This window comes from Myotis daubentonii, chromosome 18 (genome assembly GCF_963259705.1).
Source record: "Myotis daubentonii chromosome 18, mMyoDau2.1, whole genome shotgun sequence".
Taxonomy (NCBI): Eukaryota; Metazoa; Chordata; class Mammalia; order Chiroptera; family Vespertilionidae; genus Myotis; species Myotis daubentonii.
In genome coordinates, this window is record NC_081857.1 from 29,402,922 (window position 1) to 29,425,500 (window position 22,579).

The window sequence follows — 22,579 nt, forward strand, 5'->3', positions numbered from 1 at the left end:
CTGCTCCCTCCCCACCTCCCCTGTACTTGGGGCTAGCGCTCCAGACCTTCTGGCCATCCAGCTGCTGTGTGCGGATTGGCTCTGTGACGGCTCAGGGACAGGGGGTCCCCAAGGAGACACTTCACCCTGCCTGGGGTTGGGAAGAGGCCAGCTAAGATGTGTGAAAAGAAGACGCTTGGTCTGGATCTTCAAGAATGAGGGGCTCCCTCGCGAAGAAGTTGAGAAGAGAGAACAGCTTGTACACACTCCAATGGACCGGAGTTCAGGGGTCAGGAGTAGCTAGGTTTGGCTGTAATGAGGTCCCGGGTTGTGGTTGGGGTGGTGGATGGGGCTGTTCAGGAAAAGGCCCTTTTGCCAAGTACAATGAAGAGGTTGGACTGGATCTGAATGCTCTGGGAGCCACGGAACGGCTCTGAGAAGGGAAGTAACACGGTTTGGTTGGCATTTTAGTAGCAGAGTGGAAGGCGGATGGGGTGGGGCATGTTTCGATACCGGGGTGTGGCCACTATACCCCAAGTGTTGGATAGTGTCACCGTTGACACGACTGCTTCCAATAGAATTGGGCGTGGACTCTCACCCACAGGGAGGGGGCCCGTGTCCACAGGTCTCCGGGAGCTCTTGGGAACGTCCATTTCTCTCTCGGCAGCTCCTCTGATGAGCTGGCAAACTCTTGCTCCTGCTGAGTTCTCCAGTTCCGTTCTGCACATAGCGACCTCTGTGGGCACCGCTCACCTCCTGGTCCCTTCATCCCCATGGGAACCATGATCAAGGCCTTTGGGTTCGGGGCTTTCTGTGGGTTGAGAGCCAGGGGAAGCGGTGACGTTGCTGATGGCACGGTAAACAGCAGGGCATTGGACTCCTCATACTCTTGCTCTTGAAAGTTGCATGACTGTTCTGCTGCTTCTAAGTGGACCCCATCCTCCCTCCTGTCTCGGGACTGGCCCCAGGTGCTCCTCGGCCATTCCCCCTTCGCAGTCCCCAACCTCCAATGTCCCTGTTCATTTCTGGGGCGGGTCAATGGAGCCCCGTGTTGGTCTCCTCTGGCCCGACCCCAACGTCACCCAAAAGGGATCTTCTTCCTTAGCAAATACACTTCGGTATGTAGGTGGCTCCTAAGCAAAGACGGTTCCTTCCCCAGCGGGAACTCCCCCGCCCGATCTACCCCGAGGGCGTGGGATGTGGGACGAGGAGGTTGGGAAGGATGATACCGGGATCATCTGTCTGTGGATGTGAAAGCAGCTGCCTTTGCTCCACACACAGACCGATCTGGATTGCTAACCCCTGTGCGGTGCAGACCCAGCCCACTTACTTACATGTTGGTTCTGTGGTCAGTGAAGACTCTTGAGAAACAGGAGCATTTTGAAGAGTGAGCTTGAGGGTTTTGTGTTTTTTTAAGAATAAAACCAAGTAAAGTCCAAACTGGCTCGTCCCCAGCAGATGAGAGGACCTGGGGCCTGGGAGCTCATTGGATGCTGCAGGGCCCTGGGAAGTAAATCTACCCTCTCTGCATGTTCGTTTCTTCATTTGGGAAATGGGCAGAATATCACTGCCTTACGGAAGGTTTTAAGGTTTCAGTGAGACAGTATGTGCAGAATCGCCTGGCTTGGCCTGTAGCTGGGCTTTGGGGTAATCTTGACACATGAGGAGTCTACTCTGGATTGAATTGTGTGTCCCCAGATTCCTATGTTGAAACGCTAACCCCATGTGCCATAGGTGGAGAAAGGATCTGCAGGAGGTCATTGAGATTCAAGGACATCACAAGAGTGGCCTCACCTGACAGGACTGTGGCCTTCTAAGGAGAGCGAGAGGGTCAGAGGCAGAAGGCTCTGTCCCCAGGGCTGCCGTGGTCAGGGACCAAGAAATGCTTGTTACGTGCGAGGAACACGCTGGCTTCCTCAAATGCCATACCTTGGCTTCCATTCCCTAAGAACTGGGGACAGGGAAGGTTTGGGGTCACCACCGGTCTCTGGCTGTCCCAAACAAACTCCAGACTCAAGAGTCCCCGCGGGTTCTCCTCACACTGCAGGGGGCCACGGGTGAACTCCGCCAGGGGCACGCAGGAGACCCGGCCTGGCCAGGCCCAGGAGCCACCGTGGGACATTACACATGGCCAAGCGCCATCTGGCTCAGGGAATCCCAGCAGTGTCAGATGGCAAGGATTTCTTCTTAGAAAGTCACAGCGCTGCCCTGCTGGCGTGGCTCAGTGGTAGAGCGTCGACCTATGAACCAGGAGGTCACGGTTCGATTCCCGGGTTGCGGGCTCGATCCCTAGCATGCGGCGGGCAGGAGGCAGCCGATCAATGACTCTCTCGCATCACTGATGCTTCTATTTCTCTCTCTCTCCCCCATCCTCTCTGAAATCAATAAAAATATATTAGAAATAAAAGCGTGTTTAGAAAGTCACAGAGCTGGCTAGCATGGACCCCAGGCCTCTGAGTCTTATGGTGGAATCATAATCTTTTTGGTGACAGCCCACTTACTCTCTGGCCTCCTTTAGAGGGACCTTTTTCTACCTTTGGTCCTCCCCCCTCCTCCTTTGTTTCAGCTAGTTCCAGGTGCATTTGCTGACTGGAAATTTTATGTTAACCATTACTGCAAACCCAGGAGTTCATTTCATCACTGGCAATCAGCTCCTGTCCTCAGGGAAACCTAATTAGGTACAACAGGACTTTTGATGTCGTTTCCATGGAAACCTCTGTAGTAATCGTGTACATGCAGAATAAGTGCTCCAGGGAGTTTGAAAAAATAAATATATTGTTACTGGGTTTCAAGAAAATCTTTAATTTTTTTCCTTTTGATTTTTTCTGCGTACAGAAGGACAGACATATACTAACGATGGAGATGTTCCCTGGAGTTTCCTCTCACACAGAGAGAACAATAGAGAACGCAAAAGGCCTTTTCCATGTTCTCTCCTGTAATTTAAAAAAAATTCCGTAGTTGCGCAAGAATGAAAGTTTTTCAGATCGGTCACGTTGTCTAAGGGGGATCTCTCCTAATAGCCGAGAACATGTTAATTAAAGAAATGGCTCAGCCCTGACCGGTTTGGCTCAGTGGATAGAGCGTCGGCCTACGGACTCAAGGGTCCCAGGTTCGATTCCGGTCAAAGGCATGTACCCTGGTTGCGGGCATATCCCCAGTAGGAGGTGTGCAGGAGGCAGCTGATCGATGTTTCTCTCTCATCGATGTTTCTAACTTTCTATCCCTTTCCCTTCCTCTCTGTAAAAAAATCAATAAAATATATTTTTTAAAAAAGGAAAAAGAAATGGCTTAAATAACGAACCTGAAAGGCCACGGGCTTGCAAAAGGGAATGGGGGCAATGAGTGAACCCAACACATCAACTCCAAACTCATTTACCAAGAAAGGAGAAAAGCAAGGCGGGTCCTGTGTGCGTCCACGGAAAATGCCAGGCTCATGGGGCGGGTGCTCAGCCCTCCATCAGGGTGGCCCCGGAGGCGCCAGGACAGTTGTCTCCCTGCCAGACAGCCTTCCCGGGCCCTGAAGCGAACGCACGGTGGGCTCGGGACATCCCACTAGAACTGACCTGTCTGGAGGTGACCGGACAGGCGGCCCCACAGAGTTGGCCCCCACAGGGAGCTGTGAGAAACTCTAAAAGGGAAGCATTCAGACCTGGTCTGGCTGAGGTGGAGGTGCAGATAGAAGGGCCCAGGAGACAAGAGAGAGAGAGAGAGAGAGAGAGAGAGAGAGAGAGAGAGAGAGAGAGAGAGAGAGCCCGTTACACACCCATGTGCCACAGCTATAACCCCAGGGTTTCTGGAGAATCCTTAAATAACTGAAGTTGTTTTCTTTGATACCTCTAGTCAGCTATTCAAGGATGGAATGCCCACAACTGACCTCTTTGCTAGCTGCCAGCTAATCAATTTCTCCCAACATTTCTCAACAAGATTCACTGTTCCTTGAGTCCCTGCCGTGTCTCTCTCCACTACACTCAGTAAATTCTGTTGTGCCTTTGTTCCCTGGTTCAATCTACCAACCGACTTCCTCACACGTGAGAAACACTTTGCCTGCAAAATCACTCACTGGCCTGCAAAATACCTTTTAAAACCCTTTCATATACAAAATGCTGTGGCCACTGGGTGGGGGCAGCTGGCATGCCTGTTGGTCATGCCCTCCTCCCCCTCTAGTTACCCAGTTACTGGAGAAAGACCGACCAGCCCTGACTAGTCAACAGCGTGAGGGTGGGAGGGTGAGGGTGGAAGTTCCTGAGGCTAAGGCTAATGAGAAGCTAAAAGGGAAATGTTGGTCCAATCACCCAACTCTTCTAATACACGTGCTAAGAAAGTGCATGAGCTAGTTTTGGTATGCATTAGTGTTTTGTTTGTTGCAGTTTTTTAGTCCTCACTTGAGAACATGCTGAGAGAGAGAGAGAGAGAGAGAGAAAGAGAGAGACCCAGATTTTGGGAATCATACCCAAAATCCAGATGTGTACACTAACCAGGAATCAAACCAGCAACTTTTCGGTGCTGTTATGCATTCATTTTGTTACATAACAAAGTACCCTGAGAGTTAATGGCTTAAAACAATAGTCATTGAGCTCACGATGTGGGTCGGTTCTGTTGTTCTCACATGAGGTGCGCTTCTGCCGTGCAGCTGGCGGAAGGCGGCCTCACTCGCAGGCCTGGCTGGAAACTGGGCCACATGTCTACAGTGAGCTCCACTGCATCACATGTTCTGATGTCCTATTGGCCAGAGCAAGGCACGCGGCCAGGTTCAGATCCAATACACTGCACCTCTTGCCAGGAGAGGCAAAGTCACATGTGCAGGAGCCAGCAAACCGATGGGAGGACGCTGGGCCACTCGGATGAGCCGCCACACCCACCAGGTGTGTCTGATGGGCCTCAGTGGAGCTACCTGAGATTATGAGCTGATTCTTGGGAGACGGGTCTGATTCATATTGATATCACCACAGGGTCCTCACCTACTTGCTGCTTTCTTATTGAGGCCTAATTGACAAGTAACACTGTAGGTATTTAAGGTGTGCGATGTGATAGTTTCACATACATATACCTTGTGAAGTGCTTGGTCACCACAATCAAGTTCATGAGCACACCCATCGCTTCACATCATGACCTTTGCTGTGTGTGAGAACACAAGACGTACTCTCTTAGCAAATTTCAAGGGCTAGTTGGCTCTTATTAATTGTCTTTATTGAGTGGAGTTGAACTGAATTGAGTTGGTTCTCCTTTCTAATTATAAGCTCCTTGGAGGCAAGTTTGGAATTGCTCTATCACATACAATCTCCTTCCCACTCGTGGGCTGAAACCCTACCGGCTCTCAGCTACGGTGGGGGGAGGATGAGGTCTGGCGCCAGCTCTGTGTAGGGCACGATCTGGGGAAAGTGTGGGGCTTGCAGGAGACCACAAGCCCCGGCACCGAAGCATCTTCAGGCTGACGTTACCCCCCTGCGGGAAATCACTGCTTTAGGCTCAGGAGGCAGGAAGGCTCAGAAACCTGCAGAATGCGGCTTTCCGTCCCCACGCAGGGGAGCCAGCACACAAGGGCAAACCCCGGCCAGGCCCGGAGGAACCTTGTCTGCCAGGCCCAGGCCTCTGGGGCTTCTGCTCCGGGACAGCCCGGACGTGCCACACCCTGTCCACCTCATCTTGGCTCTCGTCCAGAATTCATCAGGGCAAACAGTCGGCTGCTGTAGAACCAGGGCTGGGAGGGTGGCTGAGACCAAATGTAGGGGGCAGCCCTTTCTTGGAGCTGCTTGCACAGCCCCCCTCACTCCTCGGTGCGGCGCTGCTGGAGATCCTGGTTCTAGATGGACTCCAGAGCTTCCTAAGGCTGAGGCGGGACAGCTGGTTCCCGATGGGACCCTCTTTGGGAATAGGAAGATGTCCTTCCCATGGCGTAAGCTGAGTCGTCAGGGACTTCCCTGGTCATAGGCTTAGGGATGAGCTTTCTTTATGTGACGCAGTCATATTCCCTACTTTATTCACTAGAACCCTACTCACTGCCCACTGTGGGCCGGGCACAGGCTTGGACATTGGAGGGAGGTGAGACGAGCCAGGCGTGGGTCCTGGCTCCGTAGGGCGCACGTACCCCGAGAACATTCATGGGGAGGCACCAAGCCAGACGGGCTGCCTAAGATACAGAATTGTGGCCTGGCCTGTGCGGCTCAGTTGGTGGGATTGTCATCCTGTATACCAAAAGGTTGCCGGTTCGATTCCCGGTCAGGACACATACCTAGGTTTTGGGTTCAATCTCCAATTGGGTGTGTACCTCACATCAATGTTTCTCTCTCTCTTTTTCTTTCTCTCTGTCTTCCCCCTCCCCTCCTCCCCTCTTTCTAAAATCAATAAGCATATCCTCAGGTGAGGATTAAAAAAAAAAAAATAGGCACCTTAGAGCAGAAGACACCTCCTCAGATCCATCCCTCATTCCTTAGAGGAGGAAACGGAGCCCAAGAGAGGGAGTGTAGTCATCTGGAGACCCACAGTAAGCGGTAGTTATTCATTCACTGGACAAGCATTCATTGAACACCTCCTGTGTATTAAGATCTGGGCTGGGCGCTGGCGATACCACAGGGGAACAAGGAAGACACAGTCCCTGTCCTTTTGCAAGTTCAGCTGTGACTGGTGAGTCCCCATCCAGGTCACACTTCAGAACCAGCTGGGGAGCTTTAAGAAAAACCCCAAGGCCAGGGCCTGATGCCGAGATCCAGACTTGCCTGGTCTGGGCGGCCCAGGCATGGGTATTTTAAACACGTTCTCCAAGTGATTCTCGTGTGCAGCCAGGTCGAGAGCCCTGCTCTCGGGGGAGAGACAGAGGAAAACCGCGTAAACAGGAGTAGTCACAGCTGAGATTTGTGATTCATAAGGAAGGAGCAGGATGCGGAGTGCGGACACAGCAGGGCGGGGTGTCTGTCATCTGATCCGCTTAGAGAGCTGGGCTTCCGAGGGTCCAGTGGGAACAGGCACAGGGTGGTCTCCTATGGGACAGCAAAAGAATCTTCTGGCACATCCTGCACACCCACAGATCCCTGCACGGGAGCCCCGGCGAGCAGAGGCTCTTAATCTGCAACACACACTGGCTATCCGCCATTCACACCCCCAACCCCACCCGGAACACCTCTCCACACACTGTGGATTGTCCCCAGGGCAGCGGCTTAATAATCCCTCTCATTTTCAGCGTCGTTGGGAAAGCACATTCCCTCTTGTAATCTGGGATATTGGATCCTACTGCTAATCCCATGAGTGAGCAGGGTCAAGGTCAATAGTCCCGTGATGGAGATGTGGAAACAGGTTCAGAGGAGCCCCAGGCCCCACCCAAGGTCACACGGCTGATCTGGAAGTGTGAGCCCTCAGTCCAGCTCACCAGCCTAGTCTAACCCCACTCTGCACGTTGCCCCACCCACATTGCACCAGGAAACCGAAACCGAAGCAGGCGCCCGAGGGGCCGTGGCCACACCACCCTGATCCAGAACCTTCCGGTCAGGTCAGGCAGTGAGGACGCACCCTCCCTTTAACTTGATGGCTACAATCTCGTTCCCCATCAGGGACTCCAAGGCATTGGTGACTCCTTGCTTGGTTCCTGCCCAGAGTGAACCCAGTTACCATAGTAACCTGATGCAATTCTTTATAAGAGAGAGGGTCGGTGGTTTTCATTTTGTGTTTGAAGGGTTTGTCCAGCAGTTACGCGGCCCTGGCTTGGCCTGTTGGCGGCAGTGAGGAGCAGCGGGAGCCCTCGGAGCAGCCATGAGGTCCTTTCTGTTTGCACAGATGGTGGGCACCTGTGTCTGGGAACACCCGCCTGCCATCCGCTGGGGCAGGAGGTGGGGAATCTAGGCCTCGTGCTGTGTTGGGTGTCCTCTCCTGTTTCTAGATCACACCTTCCTAGTTAGAGCCACCTGAGCCACGGGAACCCCTCGCCAGTTGCTCCCATAGTTCCCCTCCGTGACTCTCACGCTCAGAACCGTGTTGCTCCATCCTGAGTCCCACCCCGGGGACCTCCTGGAGAGCCAAGTCTGGGCCCTTCCTCGTATGTGAACCCAGCGCAGGTCCGGGCCGGGCACAGGGCCGGTGCTCAGTACATGGGTGCAGGGATTCATCCCCAACCACTGAGCCACGCGCTGGGCAGGGACCTGGTTTTAGTCCAAATGACCTCTTCTTCCTTCTCCTCATGAAGTAGCCAGTTTGGGGGCACCTCCTAGCAGGACAGGACCTTGGGAAGCAATTTACAGAAATGGAGGCATTTCTCAGCCAGGTCTCCCCACGCCCCGTCCAGGGCGCTCACCGCACAAGCGAGGGCTCCAGAGAGGGCCCCGAGGTGGGCCAGCTGCCCGTCCGTCCTCCCTCGCGCCCCATGGGCTCTGCGTCTTGGCCACAACTAACGGGCTCTCCGCTCCCGCAGCTCTTCGTGATCGACAACGGTGCGGATGACTGGCGGATAGCCATGACCTACGAGCGCATCCTCTACATCAGTCTGGAGATGCTGGTGTGCGCCATCCACCCCATCCCCGGCGAGTACAAGTTCTTCTGGACGGCTCGCCTGGCCTTCTCCTACACGCCCTCGCGGGCGGAGGCCGACGTGGACATCATCCTGTCCATCCCCATGTTCCTGCGCCTGTACCTGATCGCGCGCGTCATGCTGCTGCACAGCAAGCTCTTCACCGACGCCTCGTCGCGCAGCATCGGGGCGCTCAACAAGATCAACTTCAACACGCGCTTCGTCATGAAGACGCTCATGACCATCTGCCCGGGCACCGTGCTGCTGGTGTTCAGCATCTCGCTGTGGATCATCGCGGCCTGGACCGTCCGCGTCTGTGAAAGGTACTCCCGCGGGTCGCGCTCTCCATTCAGCCCCTGGCTCCCGAGCACAGAGCCCTCCTGGGGTAGGAGAGGGAGGAGGAGTGGGGGGGGGGGGGCAGGATGTGTATGCCTGAGGGAGGGCTGAGGGAGGAGGTGGTCACCTGCCCACACACCTCCAAGGAGAAAATGGGGAGGGCCCAGCCAGGCCGAATGCGAACTGCAACGTGGAAATACTGCCGCCGAGGTAAGCTGGGGGAAGTGCATGTGTAAAATAACGCGTTCTCCGTTCCCGCTTTGTAAACCAAAATGTATCCACGCACCCGGGTGACACCCACCGTTAGCCTTTCTCGGGTATAACACTGCAACTTTTGAATCCTCTCTTCCTGTTGGAGATGAACTATGCTCACATGTTGAAGGCTCTGAGAAGTCCTGCAGCAATGAAACGGGTTCGATTTTGTTGAGCCCCAATTTTCTCAAAAGCATTTGCCCAGGAACCCTTTTCAATGGGTAACACTGTTGACGCTTCACTACGCAAAAGGTGGGGCCACAGACCAGCAGCGGCCGCGGCGGCCCTGGGAACTTCTTAGGATGCAGAATCTCAGGCCTGAGCTCAGAACCACTGAGTGGAATTTGCATTTTTACAAGTTCCCCAGGTGATCTGTAAGCACCTTACCATGTGAGAAGCCCTGTACTGGTGGAACATACTTTGGGAAACATTGTTCTAAGGAGGCTGGTGGTTGGGCAGTGACTCAGGGAAGCAGCTGGTGGGAGAGAAGGGGCCCCTGGCGACACCTCCCCACTCCAGGCTGACCCTGGACATTCATTTTCACCTGATCTCGCATGTGGCATCTGAACACCTGGGTTAGAAACCTGTTTCTACGTAGTTGCAAGACCCTTGGAACGTCACTTAGCATCTCTGGCTTTAATGTTCTTATTTTAAAATGAGGATCTTGAGATAAAAGGGAGATGTGCTCACTCCAGAGGTTAGTTTCGCTATGTGGGGAGGCTTGCTCACACCTCCGGTGTGATTTGCACGGATCCTGGTAGTCACCCTGAATTCGTCAGTGCACACAATTGTACTGCTTCTCTTACAAAGACCAAGCGAGTTCTTTTAGAACCCAGCTTCCATGACCACTGTCCTCTCCCCGCGTCAGATAATAAGCAAGATGGGCAGGAGCCTCGAGACAGGAGCTCATCCACCCGAGACAGGACAGAGACGGGATGAGGGGCTGCTTTGGGGGACCAGCGCATTGGACTGGGGTGGGAGGGTCATGTGGGCAGCATGACCTTGATCCGTCAGCCTGATCTGATTAAGATTCTGTCACCTTAGAGAAGGTCAGTGACTTGCCCAAGGTCACATCGCAGCATGACAGGCTCTAGGCCAGGGATGGCGAACCTATTGAGCTCGGCGTGTCAGCATTTTGAAAAACCCTAACCTAACTCTAGTGCCGTGTCATGTATAGAAATGTTTTGATATTTGCAACCATAGTAAAACAAAGACTTGTATTTCTGATATTTATTTTATATGTTTAAGTGCCATTTAACAAAGAAAAATCAACCCAAAAAATGAGTTCGTGTGTCACCTCTGACACGCGTGTCATAGGTTCGCCATCGCTGTGCTAGGACAACGCCCGCCTGCCCCTGGACGGAGCAGGGCCGGTTCCCATTCCCCCGGGCTTCCCTCAGCCTGCCGCCTGGTTGTATACACGCTCTTCTGAAGTTGCTATGGAGACCCCGCTTCAGCGAGACGCCTTTGGAAAGACATTTCTCATGTCTGGGGCCGGCTCTGATGTGACGATAGAGGTTTTCGGCATTTCCTCCTTCCAGGAAGGGAGGGGACTCAGTAATCACCCAGAGCAGGCCGCCCGTGGTGGGAGGGCAGCAGCCGGCTGCTGGGAAGGCACCGACAGCAGCAGGCTTGTTTTGCTTGGACCCCAGTGAGGCATTACATCATGGCTTCCGAGGCCTGGCCGTCGTGGCCCTCTGGGATTCTCCTGGCCACCTGCCCACCTCCCCCCGGCCGCCCAGAGCCCATCTGAGGAACCTCCTCATTAAACACTGTCACACGCCCAGCAGCCTGGCTGGTGGAGGGACCTTCCACAGCCCCGGTCCCCAGGCGGCAGGTGGGGGCAGCGACCTTCCAGGCGCGCCCCGGGAGAGGCCTGCCAGCTCCCAGGTGTGTGTTTATCTCCCGGAGGCGCAGCAGGGCCTCCCGGACGCTGATGAAGTGGGCTGAGCCCGGTTTTGTAAATGGCCTGCCAGCCTCTTGAACGGGCCCCCTGTGGACTGCTCCCCGCTGAGGCTTGAAGTTGTACACATGGGCTGTCTCCGGATCTCTGGCCTGTCACCAGGTCTCTGGTGATGAGGTTATGAATTTTCATCTATTTCTGGATATTTGCATTATAACGAGAGGTGTGAGTCTGGAGACCTGGCCCCTAGAACGGGAGAGGAACCATCAGTGGCCCATTCTTTCTCCCATTAAAATAGAGCTCCCCCCCCCCCCCGCCCCTTAAGGGAGATGGAAAGAGGTTTCCTTCCACTCTCCTCTGCCTCCATCTCAGACACTCAGCTCTGCACCAACCAGAAGGCAGGGAGCAAGAGCCTCCCCCGTCCCACAACCACCCCCCTCCCCCCCTCCCCAACCCCCTCCCCCCTCCGCCCCGCCAGCAGGGCCTTCAGCTCCCAGGAAGCAGTAGGGAGACCATCTACAGGATGAAGCGCACAGCATGGGGGGGGGGGGTGAGCCCCCCCACGTAGGGCTTGTGAGAGGAGTCCCGAGAACCAGGGCTGAGGACTGTAGTTTCTCATGGCCTCTTGTATTTGAGGCACGACCTCCAATGTGGACCACAGGCGGGGAACCCAGAAGGGCGAGAAATGATCAGAACTTCTAGTTATAGTTATTTTTAATCTAAAAAATTAGCACTGCTAACATTTTAATATGCAGTCATGCGTGGGTGTCATTGAGGAGGAACATACATGTAGCAAGAGGAGAGTGCGTGCTCCAAAAATGTGCCCAGCAGGAACCTATGAGTTTAAAGGTCGTAAACTACTGGTTTGGAGGGTCAGAGGCCTCGCTCATGAGGACTGTATCCTGCTAGACCCAGAACCCCTGCCTCTAGTTAGAGGAAGAAGTCCGCAGCCTGTAGGGCACAGGCGCTGCCTCAGGCAATCCTGCAGCCGGTGCCAGCTCTGGACAGATCACTGTAATTCAAAGAGGAATTTCACCGCAGGGGGTGGAGGAAAGCAAGGAAGGGAGAGAGGACATGAGGGGAGGGGACCCTAAGGAGGCCTTTGAAACAGCCTGCAGCGTTAGCAAAGAGGAAATAACCCTGGAGATGCAGGAGAGTGTGTAATTATGAGGAACAGAAAGCAACCTCAGGAGGTTGGTGGGCATCCCTCACAGGGCAAGCAGATGTGGGCTCTGTGATGGAGGGGGGTGGGGAGATGGGAAAGGCGAATGTGTCTGTCTCGCACAAGCACAGGGTTCCAGAAAACTGAAATTGTTTTAGCAAAAAGAAAACCCACATCGGGGGCACTGAATTGTTAAGAATGTGGAGGACCAACTCAAAAGTTCCCTCTGAATGTAGGAGACAAGAACAAAGACATGAGAGAAGAGTGTGAATGGCACCGAACGGAAGGCTATAGAATTAAGACCAAATCCAAGAGTTAGAGTTAGTTTTGGAGGAAGAAACCAGAATAATTTGGATAAAAGCATAATCCAGAACATGCATGAAGAATACTTTTCCAGAAGTGGCCAGCGGAGGGGTAGTGGGGAGGTTAAGATCAGGCAGATCAGAAAGGCTTTCCGCTTTCCAGTTAGAATGGGGAGTGGGGGTGGTTGGAAAATTTACTGAATCATAAGGTTAAGCGATCTAGAAGCACGCAGGCAACACAATGCAGACTTTTCCTCAGGAACCCTAAGTCCCAGGAGACATGGGGGTTGCAAACCCTCTAATTAAAAAGTTGAGAGAGAAGGTTAGAAAGGATTAGTAGAAGCATGCTAAAGTCATCATCTTAGGCAGAAGAGAATTTAAATAGCCTTATCCCTAGATTGTACTAATTAGAGCAGTATAATTTAAATCACTTTTAAACCTAAAGGTAACCACAGATAGAATTTTTAAAGTGCAACAATATTGATAACAATAGCACCAGCCAGGTATTATTTCACTTAATCCATACCACAGCTCTGTGAGGTACAGGGGTTAGTATGATCTCCATTCCACATGTGGCGAAACAGGCACAGAGAGGTTAAGCAACCTGCTTTGAATTCATTAAAAGAACTACACAAACTTTAGGAGAACAGATTAAGTTTATAACACAAAGACAGGAATGAATGGATTTAAAAACAGAATTTATAAACCTAAACCACACTGATGTCTAATAAATCTAATCAAGGAAAAAAGGGGACACAAGCAGTATTAGAAATTTTAAGGGGGAATAGCACTTTTTTTCTTAAAATATGTTTTTATTGATTTTAGAGAAAGAGGAAGGGAGAGATGGAAACTGATAGGCTGCCTCCTGCATGGCCCCCACTGGGGACAGAGTCCGAAACCCAGGCATGTGCTCTGACTGGGCATCAAGCTGGTGACCTCTCAGTGCATGGGACGATGCTCAACCAACTGAGCCACACCAGCCAGGGCGCTTAGAGAAGAACACGGAGGGGAACTTTCTCTACTTGACATTAAAATGTGTTATAAAACTCAAGTAATGAAGTCCATGTGGCACTACTGGAAAATCAGTAATGGCAGATCAATGCAACCTAATGGAAAACTCTGAAATAAACCCTAGTATGTAAGAACCCAACATATGAGAAAGAAAACCAATTAGGAAGCAATAGATTATTCAATAAATGTTAATGGGGAGGTAGGATATCTGGATTAAAAGTCAAATTAGAACCCCATCTCTCACCAGCCACCAAAATAAATTCCCGTTGGAGTCAGATATAAAAGAAGAACTATGAGCAAGCTCTAGAAAACAAAGTGAATATTTAATCAATTCTGAGACGGGTACGAATTGGTAAGCATAACATGTCAGAAGAGAAAGAACCTGGAGGAAAAGCCTGGTGTATTTGATAACATCATATATACAATTTTAGGTTTCCGTCCAGAAATATAAACTTATTTAAAAAGTAGATGTTACACTAGGAAAAATATTTGCTGCAAACATGACAAGAGGTAAATATCCCTATTACACAAAGCTATCTTAGACGCCAATCAGAAAAACTCAGCTTCTCAAACAAAAAACAAACAAACAAACAAAAAAAGGCTAAAAATAGACAACCACAAAGGAAGAAATACAAAAAGGCCATAAAAATGAATCCTGGCCAGTGGGCTCGGTGGTTAGAGCCTCAGCCTGTGTACTGAAGGGTCTCTGGTTCGATTCCTGGTCAAGGGCAGGTACCTCAGTTGCAGGTTCATCCCCGGCCTGGTACGGGCTCTGTGCAGGAAGCAACCAATCTCTCAGACTGATGTTTCTCTCTCTCCCCCGCTCCCTTCCACTCTCTCTAAAAATCAATGGAAAAATTATCTTCAGGTGAAGCTTAGCAACAGAAAAAACAAACAAAAGAAAATGAAACATATATTTAGCCTCACTAATCAAAGAAGTGCAAGTGAAAACTGCAAGGAGGGTGGCCTTTTCTCCTCTGGAATTGACAAAAATGTCAGTAAATATAACTCAGTGCTTAAAAGGTTGTTATGATGGGCGGGGGGGTAGGCGGGGGCGGGGGGGGGGGGGCGGGCGGCAAGTTCTCCCATAGCTGGCAGGAGGGAAATCTGGCACCACCTGTCTGGCAAACACTTCCCCAGTAGCCATGCTGGCCCGTACGAGTCTGTGACTCTAACCCAGTGATTCTCCCAGGAAGCTATTCTAAGGCAATAATCGATTTCTGTCCAGATTCTTCAGCATGATGCCGTCTCCAGCAGCGGAGAATCAGAGACCTAGTGACTGTCCAGGATTTCAATGGTTAAAGGAATTATAGCAGATCCGTACGATGGGTAGTTAGGCAACAGTTTTGCTTTGTTTTTAAAAAGCAGCCTTTTGCAGACTATAATAAGGTAGGAAGACAGTGATGTGATATTTGGAAAAGGAGCATACGAAATAGTGTTACGCAGGATGTAATCCATTGAAAACAGGTAGACATTATAATAGGCACAGAAAGTGCTCGGAAAATAACTGTAAATATTAAGTTGTTTTCTCTGTGGGGTGTTACATGTGGTTTTTTGGTTGCGTTGTTCTGTGTTTTCTGCCGGGACAATGCGGGGCTAGTTCTGTGTGTTTGTTGGTTTGGTTGTGAATGGAAAGGGGTGGCATTGGCTATTCCTCCCCCCACAAAGCCCCTCTTTCCGTCTTCCCCAGGGACGCATGTTTTGTATCAGCGGGGCTTGGAAAGGATGTTCAATGACACAGGTTTTTTTTAACAAATAATTCTCTCCGAAGAGCGCAATGAAAGGTCCTCGCAGCCAGTGTGGCCTCAGAGGACAGGAGAGCGAGCGTAGGGAGGGGGGCGCCCCAGCCGAGTGTCACTTGGAGCCCTGGTGGCCCCAGGACCTTTGTGGGAGGGTCAGCGTCCAGGCAGGCGGCACTCCGCAGGTGAACGGCGCTGGAGGCCCGGCTCCATCAGCTCTTCAGCGCTGATTCTGGGCCGGCCTGGCTCTGGTGGCCCCGTGGTCGGTCGGTTGGTCCGGAGAAACCATGTGTCCCACGGGCTTTCCACACAGCCAGGGCCGAGAGGCGGCTGGTGCGGGGCTGGGGGAGGCCCCCCCACCATCAGGGGGCGCCCGCCTGGCGGGCTGGGGAGAGCGAAGGAGGGGGTGGTCCTGGGGCAGGGCCAGCCGCAGGGAGGTCAAGTTCCATGCTGTGATCCGCTCTGCTCCAGGCCCCAGCAGCCGCCCAGCCTCTCCTCCTGTGCAGGTTTCCCCTCTCCCACCCCTGCGCCCTCCCAGCCTACGTTCTCCTTCTCTGTTCTTTCTGATCCAACAATTCTTTCCTTTCTCATTTGCAGTGATTTTGTGCTCATTGACACTTAAGCATGGAAACTATTCATTTGTGACAAGTTTCTTCGTTTTATATTAATGAATAACACATTAATTTTATTATTATTATTATTCCTCACCTGAGGATAATTTTTCCTTTGCTTCTTAAAAAAGAGTGGAAGGGAGGAAGGGAGGGAGAGAGACAGAGAGAGGGAGAGGGAGAGAGGGAGAGAGAGAGAGAGGGAGAGAGAGAGAGAGAGAGAGAGAAAGAGAGAGAGAGAGAGAGATTAGTTGCTCCCCCAACCCAGATAGATGCCCTTGACAGGGACTCCAACCCCATACCCTGGATGTGTGGGCCGACGCTCTAACCACCTAGCAACACCGGCCAGGGCTGTATTTTAATGAATGAATGACACCTCTTAGGAGAATCAGGAATTGGGTATACGAGGAACATCTCTGTAAAGTCATCATTCGGAAGCACTACGTGTGGGACAGTGTCGTGCAAAAGGGACTCCATATTCACTGCGAAACCGCTCCGTTTTCTCAGTCAGGTCACTCCCGTCCGTCTGACATTAAACCTTGGGTTTCTCCCCACTCTGCCTGCTGGGACGTGGCCAACAGTGCTTTCTGCTCCCAGGGTCTTGGCCTTCGGTAGACGCAGCTGAGCGCCAGGTGCCAAGTGCCGGTTCTTTCTCCTGCTGGGGCGGGGTGTCCAGCCTTCCCCACCAGGGGCCCCCCGGGAGAAGCAAGCCCTACAGCAATGGCTGGGTGGCCATCTTCCCATGCTGCCACGGGGGCACACAGCTAAGTGCCAGCTGGATGGACGCAGAGAAGCTGATTGTCTCTTACGCTGGATGCCGAAGGGCATCTGGAAGGGAGTGGGAGGGAGGGAGGGAGAGAGAGGGAGAGGGAGAGAGAGAGGTGACCTGGACTGACTGCTCATCCCAAGGGACCAGTCGAAAGGGCTGCACCGCTGGGAGGAGGCAGTGCCACAGTCCCACGAGGGTGGGGGTCCCGGGAGAGAGCGCAGGTGAGGAAAAGGGAGGGCGTCCTGCCGCCACACCAGCCACAGCTATTTATGGGTGGACATTGGTCAAGGCAGGAAATCCATGTGATGTCAGCTCTGGGTTGTTTTGTTCGCACCAGGTGATCCCGCTGTGCCCTGCAACCCCAGGGCAGGCATCTGCCCGCAAGGGACTCGACCCTCCCCCACAGGCCTTCTCGCGTGTTCGGTGGCCCGCGTGTTCGGTGGCCTGTGTGTTCGGTGGCCTGCGTGTTCAGTGGCCCGCGTGTTCAGTGGCCTAGGCTGTCTCGCTGGGCTCCCTCTACCGCCCTGCTCCCTCCACCGCCCTGCCTCTCACAGCCCAGCCACGGACGGATTTTTCCACCAGCTTTTCTCCTTCCATTAAGTCCCAACTCCTTCATCTGGGGACTTGGCGGAGAGGGAGTATGGGCGAGAGTATGCTATACTCCAAATGGCACCTCATTGAGTACCCCCCCCACACACACACACACACTCCCCTCTGCCTAGATGCCTACTACCCCGCTCTGTGCACTGCCCAGGAGTTTAGGCACAACCATAGTTCCCTGGTGGTTTGAGATTGGTGGCCCTGGGAACCTACCAGCCCTAGCACGCCTGGTCATTTCGTTCTCCCAAGAGGCTCATGGGAGCAGCCTGCTAACAGAGCCCCCGCAGGCTGGTCCACACCTGGGGAGACAGGTCTGATGGGCGCTGCCACCCCCACATCAGAGGGGCCACCACATGGGCTGGGGGGTTAGCCATTGCCCTCTAGGCGGGGATGGACGTGGGGTCTCGCCATGCTCTCACTAGCAGGTGACCTTGGGCAAGCTGGCCTCAGGACATCCAGGATCATTCACGGAAAATCCTTAGCACGGGGAAGCACTTGGCGTGCAGTGAGCGCCCAGTGAAGCAGGCTGGCATTCCCTCTTCCACGGAAGGTCCCTTAAGGTTTGAGAACAGGTCTTCTCGTCTCCAAACGAATGGTCTCTAATCCTCCCACAGGTCCTCACAGGACCCTGTCAGACTCCATTACCCTGCCCACCCGCCTCCCTGGCCACCAGTGTCACACGAAGTGGACACAGCGCCCAAGTGTTAGGCAACTTCCCATGTTCTCAGCATTGTTCTCCTTTTAATGCGGGAAGGAGAGTGGCCCACAGGAAGGGTGAGGGGCCCCCGGAGGGGTCCGGGGCCCACAGGAAGGTAACGGTTCTCCCAGAACAGGCATAATGGCCTGGGAGCTGGGGACCAAGGCCCAGGGCCCAGCTCTGGTTGGGTTAGGCTCTTTGCCAGCCCTCATGCTACAGCCACATGCTCTATTGTTCAATTTTCCTCAATGCGACTGCAAAGAGCCTGCTTAGCCAGAGCCGCGTGGGGGGTGACTGGCACCCCGACTCCACATGGCCCACCACCCACAGGAGCCACGGCTGAATTAAGGACAGAAGGGTTTTAAGCCATGTGGGGAACAGAGAGAACTCTAAATGTCAAGAGACTCGTGTCCTGCTCCCAGCTTTAGCAAGGGCAGGGGTTCCGGCCTGGGGAGGGAGGCTGGGGAGTGGGGGGTCATTTCTCTGCCTTAGTTTTCCTGCTGCTGAAAGCAGTGGTTATCAGGCCTTGCAGATCTCCAGCAGGGCCTGCCTGAGCACCGGGTATTGAGATGGGCTCCCCAGCTCCCCAGGACCCGTCTCCGGCTGGTCCCTCCCCATCACCTTCTGTGCCACCAGCATGTGCTTCCTCCAGCCGGCCATCCTCTGCCCTTTCCCTTCGTCACGCCTGCCCCAGAGAACGCATCCACACCACACCGCAGCCAAAATGTTGAGCCAGGCCTCTTCCCCGGGGTGTAGTGCTCAATTATGAATAGCTTGCTAAATAATAATAGCGTTATTAATAGTTATTAAGCCCTACTGTTTGCCAGCCAATATTGTTAGGAATGAAATACGCTTCCGAGAATAAACTATGGGTTTGTTTTTTCCTCGTGTGGCTTAGAGTCTATCCGGGAAGACGTGAAGTCAAGAAACAAATGAATGTGTAATTTCAAATCTGTGAAGGAGTTCAAAAACATGGTTGCAAACGAGTTTTTTTAAAAGTCTGGGGTTGGAGAGGGATCCTACGCACCAGGGGCCTCCTTGGAAGGTCTCCCTAGAGAGGCTGTTTCGGCTGAGACCCGAAGGATAAGACGAACTGGGCCTTTCACAGACCGAGAGGGAAGGCTTTCCGGGAAGAGGGAGCGGCGTGTCCAGAGACCCCGCGCTGATGAAGAGCCTGGTGTGGCCTCACTGGTGGAGGGTATGGTGGACGGCCTGTGAGGGCAGCAGGACCTGAGGACAGAGGGGTACCACCTGGTGTCTTTGTGGAGAAGCAGTTGGAAGTGAGTCAGAAAACGACTAGGAGGATGAGTCAGGAGGCCATTGCTGCAGGCCGGGCAAGAGGCAAAGGTGACTTAGAAGACGGGTGGTGGCCGTGCAGATTCTCAGACGCAGCCTACGTGCCAGGCTGAGCTGTGTAGGCACGTCCTCATGCACGGAAGACCCCATGCACCAAGTCTATGCTCATCCTCACCCTGCGGCCCCTAATTTCTCTCTGCTTCTCTGTTTTGTCTTCTTTGTCTCAGGAATTTTATCAGTGAGTATTCGTTTTTTTGGCTGCAAGAGACAGGAAACCCAGAATAGCGGTAGCTTAAACAAAACAGGAGTTTCTTTGTTACGCAAACAAAGACTGGAATAGGGTCTGTCCAAAGCAGGTATGGAGCTCCGAGGCCTCAGGGGCCCAGGTCCCTTCTCCCTGGTTGCCCTGCGGCCTGGGCACATGGCTTCTCCTTCATAGTTCAGTGAGGCTGCTGGAGCTCCAGCCATTCCATCTACCTTCTAGCCGGAAGGAAGGCGGATGGGACAAAATACGATGTGCTCTTTTCCTTTAAAGACATTTCCTGAGAGTAACACACGTTGTTTCCGTTTACATTCATTGGGCATTCACATGCTTGGAAAAAATGTAGTCTTTATTGTTGGTCACCATTGCTCACTCCTGGGTTCTTTTATCAACGAAGAAGGGGACAAGGACTATGGGGCCATAACCGTCTCTTAGGCTCAAAACCACCCACCGTTCTTGTACCCACACCCAACCCCACTCAGCCTTCTATTCTGGCATCCAGTCCCGTGGTTCTTATTCTATAATGTCTCCAAAGTCATCTCTTCCTGCTCCCTCGGGAATATAGGTTCCTGTCATCTTACGTCAGGGCTACAGAAGTCACTTCTCTGGCTTCAAATTATGCCACCGCTACATATGTTCTAGCACCTGGAAAACCCCCTAGCTCGGTGGACCAGCCACGTGACCGTGGGCAAGTCACTTATGCGCCACTGAGACAAATGGCTGTGGCTGTGGCTGGTCCTTGACAAACGCTGGGCTGTTTCCTCTCCTGGCCTCGCTCTTTAGACCTGCAAGTTAGCGAGAAAGCCTATCCTACGTGCTTCCTGGGTGGGCAATGGAACTCGGACAAGAGAAGGCATGAGAAGCCAGGGAAACCACTGAATACAGCACTATGCTCCTGTTTCTCCCAATGGCCCTGGACGTGGCCAGGCAGAACGCAGTCCAGATTCCGCATTTTGTGAATGAGGACATGGCAGCTCAACAGGGCTCAGGGATTGGCCCCGCCCCCTGACTGGCAGGGCAGTGCAGGCCTGGGACCCCCGGACCCTAACTGCCTGCCATAGGACTCTTGGGGCATTTGTTAAATTGGGGAGTTGCCTTATGTAACGGTGTAGGGGTCAAAGGAGAAAGCATAATGTGCAAAAAAAAAAGTTTTTCTTTTATTTTGGGCTATGATGTCATTTTATAATTTGTTTGAGGGTATGCTATCTGGTACCTAGACAGAAACTGTGATTGGTGGTACAGAAAACCAGTAATTTTAAAAATTGATTTGGGTTTAGAAAGAAAGGGAGAGAGAGAGAGTGAGAGAGGAACATCAATCAGTTGCCTCTCACACATGCCCTGACCAGGGATTGAACCTGTGACCCTCTAGAGCCGTGGTTCTCAAACTTCTGGCCCTTTAAATACAGTTCCTCATGTTGTGACCCAGCCATAAAATTATTTTCGTTGCTACTTCATAACTGTCACGTTGCTACTGTTATGAATCATAATGTAAATATCTGATATGCAGGATGGTCTTAGGCGACCCCTGTGAAAGGGTCGTTCGACCGCCAAAGGGGTCGCGACCCGCAGGTAGAGAACCGCTGCTCTAGTGCAAGCATGTCAAACTCTCGGCCCGCGGGCCGCATGCCTCATTTATTTGGCCCGTGTTAGCCTTTGAGTTTGACATGCTTGCTCTAGTGCATGGATGACGCCCAACCAACTGAGCCACACTGGCCAGGGCGAAAACCAGGAATTTTAAATTGGGAGCCACTTTCCATTAGTGCAGCGGTTCCCAACCTGTGGGTTTTTGACCCCTTTGGGGGTGGAGCGACCCTTTCACAGGGGTTGCCTAAATACATCCTGCCTATCAGATATTTACATGACGATTCATAGCAGTAGCAACATTACAGTTATGAAGTAGCAACGAAAATAATGTTATGGTTGGGGGTCACCACCACATGAGGAACTGTATTAAAGGGTCGCGGCCTGAGGAAGGTTGAGAACCACTGCCCTCGTGGCTGCAGGGAGAAGCAGCCCATTTCCTTGAATGCCACGTCAGTTTTACGGGGAGGGGCAGGGTTAGAGACTGGCTAGGCCTTTTCTGAGAAAGTATATGTCAGAATTAATAAAGTAAACAACTGTATTTTCCTACTTGCAGAGTTAAGTAAGTGTGGATACAGTTAATTGGGCAATAGCTTTATAATTATTTTGTCAAGTTTAACATATGAAATTGCTCCCACTTAGTTACCAGCATTCTTCATTTGTTTTGTTCTTATTTATAATTGAAACTTTGCCTTTTACTTAGGGGATAAATGCATCTTGAGGCTTTTCATTATTTCAGAAACTAGACCGCGCTCTCCTGAAGGTTGCCAGACTGTCAACTGCGGCCGAATGAGGCAAAGCCTGCGGGCTGGGGAGGCTCTGGGCCTGGAAGGCCTGGCGAAGGGTGACCTCCAGCCTGAGGAGGAGCCGTCACTTACTAAGTGCATCCCAGTGCCTCTTGCATCCATCATCCCACTTCACCCTTCCAATAAGCCTTTGCGGTATTACCGCCATCTCACGGATGGGAAAACTGACGCCAAGGGCAGTGGGGTAACCCGCTCACCATCGTGTGGGGTTGCTGGTGGCTTGCTGGTCCCCAGCAGATGGTAGGTCTGTAAGAGGCCGTCTCCTAGAGTTCCCAGCACTTGTAGGAGGTTAGTGATGGTTTTTTAATAAATAAGGAAAACCATCTTCCAGGTCACAGCTTTACAATCAATCTACGCAGCTTCTCCTCTGGGGCCCAGCTCGCTGTGACATGGACATGGCAGGGGTCATTTTCCTGTTTTAGAAATTAGGGAATGGGGGTGAGTGAGGCAGAATCTCCCTGCTGGCCCAGGGCTCCTGCCCGGAGAAGGAGAGTCCTCCACCAGCGTCACTCCCCTGCTGTCCCCAAACCTCCCTCTGAGGTCCCCTTGGCGGCCGGGGTGTCCTCCAGCCTGAGCACCCCCAAGGCTGGCTATGATTCTCTTCGACCCACTCAGCGCTTGCAAATTCCAGAGCCCAAGGTCGCTTAGGCCAGCGGTTCTCAACCTGTGGGTCGAGACCCCTTTGGGGGTCGAACGACCCTTTCACAGGGGTCACCTAAGACCGTCGGAAAACACATATATAACTACATATTGTTTTTGTGATTCATCACTGTGCTTTAATTATG

General features: G+C 52.6%; 1 protein-coding gene across 4 annotated transcripts in view; it reads left to right on the forward strand.

The window, feature by feature from the left end:
• The window catches only part of KCNN3 (potassium calcium-activated channel subfamily N member 3), a 142,471-nt gene that overhangs the window by 75,351 nt on the left and 44,541 nt on the right, over nt 1-22,579 (forward strand). For all 4 annotated transcript variants that reach the window (XR_009449946.1, XM_059675535.1, XM_059675536.1 and 1 more), the window contains exon 3: nt 8,375-8,793. Coding sequence is in view for 3 of the 4 variants with exons in the window: in XM_059675535.1 (XP_059531518.1) it covers nt 8,375-8,793 (419 nt within the window). In the remaining variant the exon portion in view is untranslated. The remainder of the gene's footprint in view (nt 1-8,374; nt 8,794-22,579) is intronic.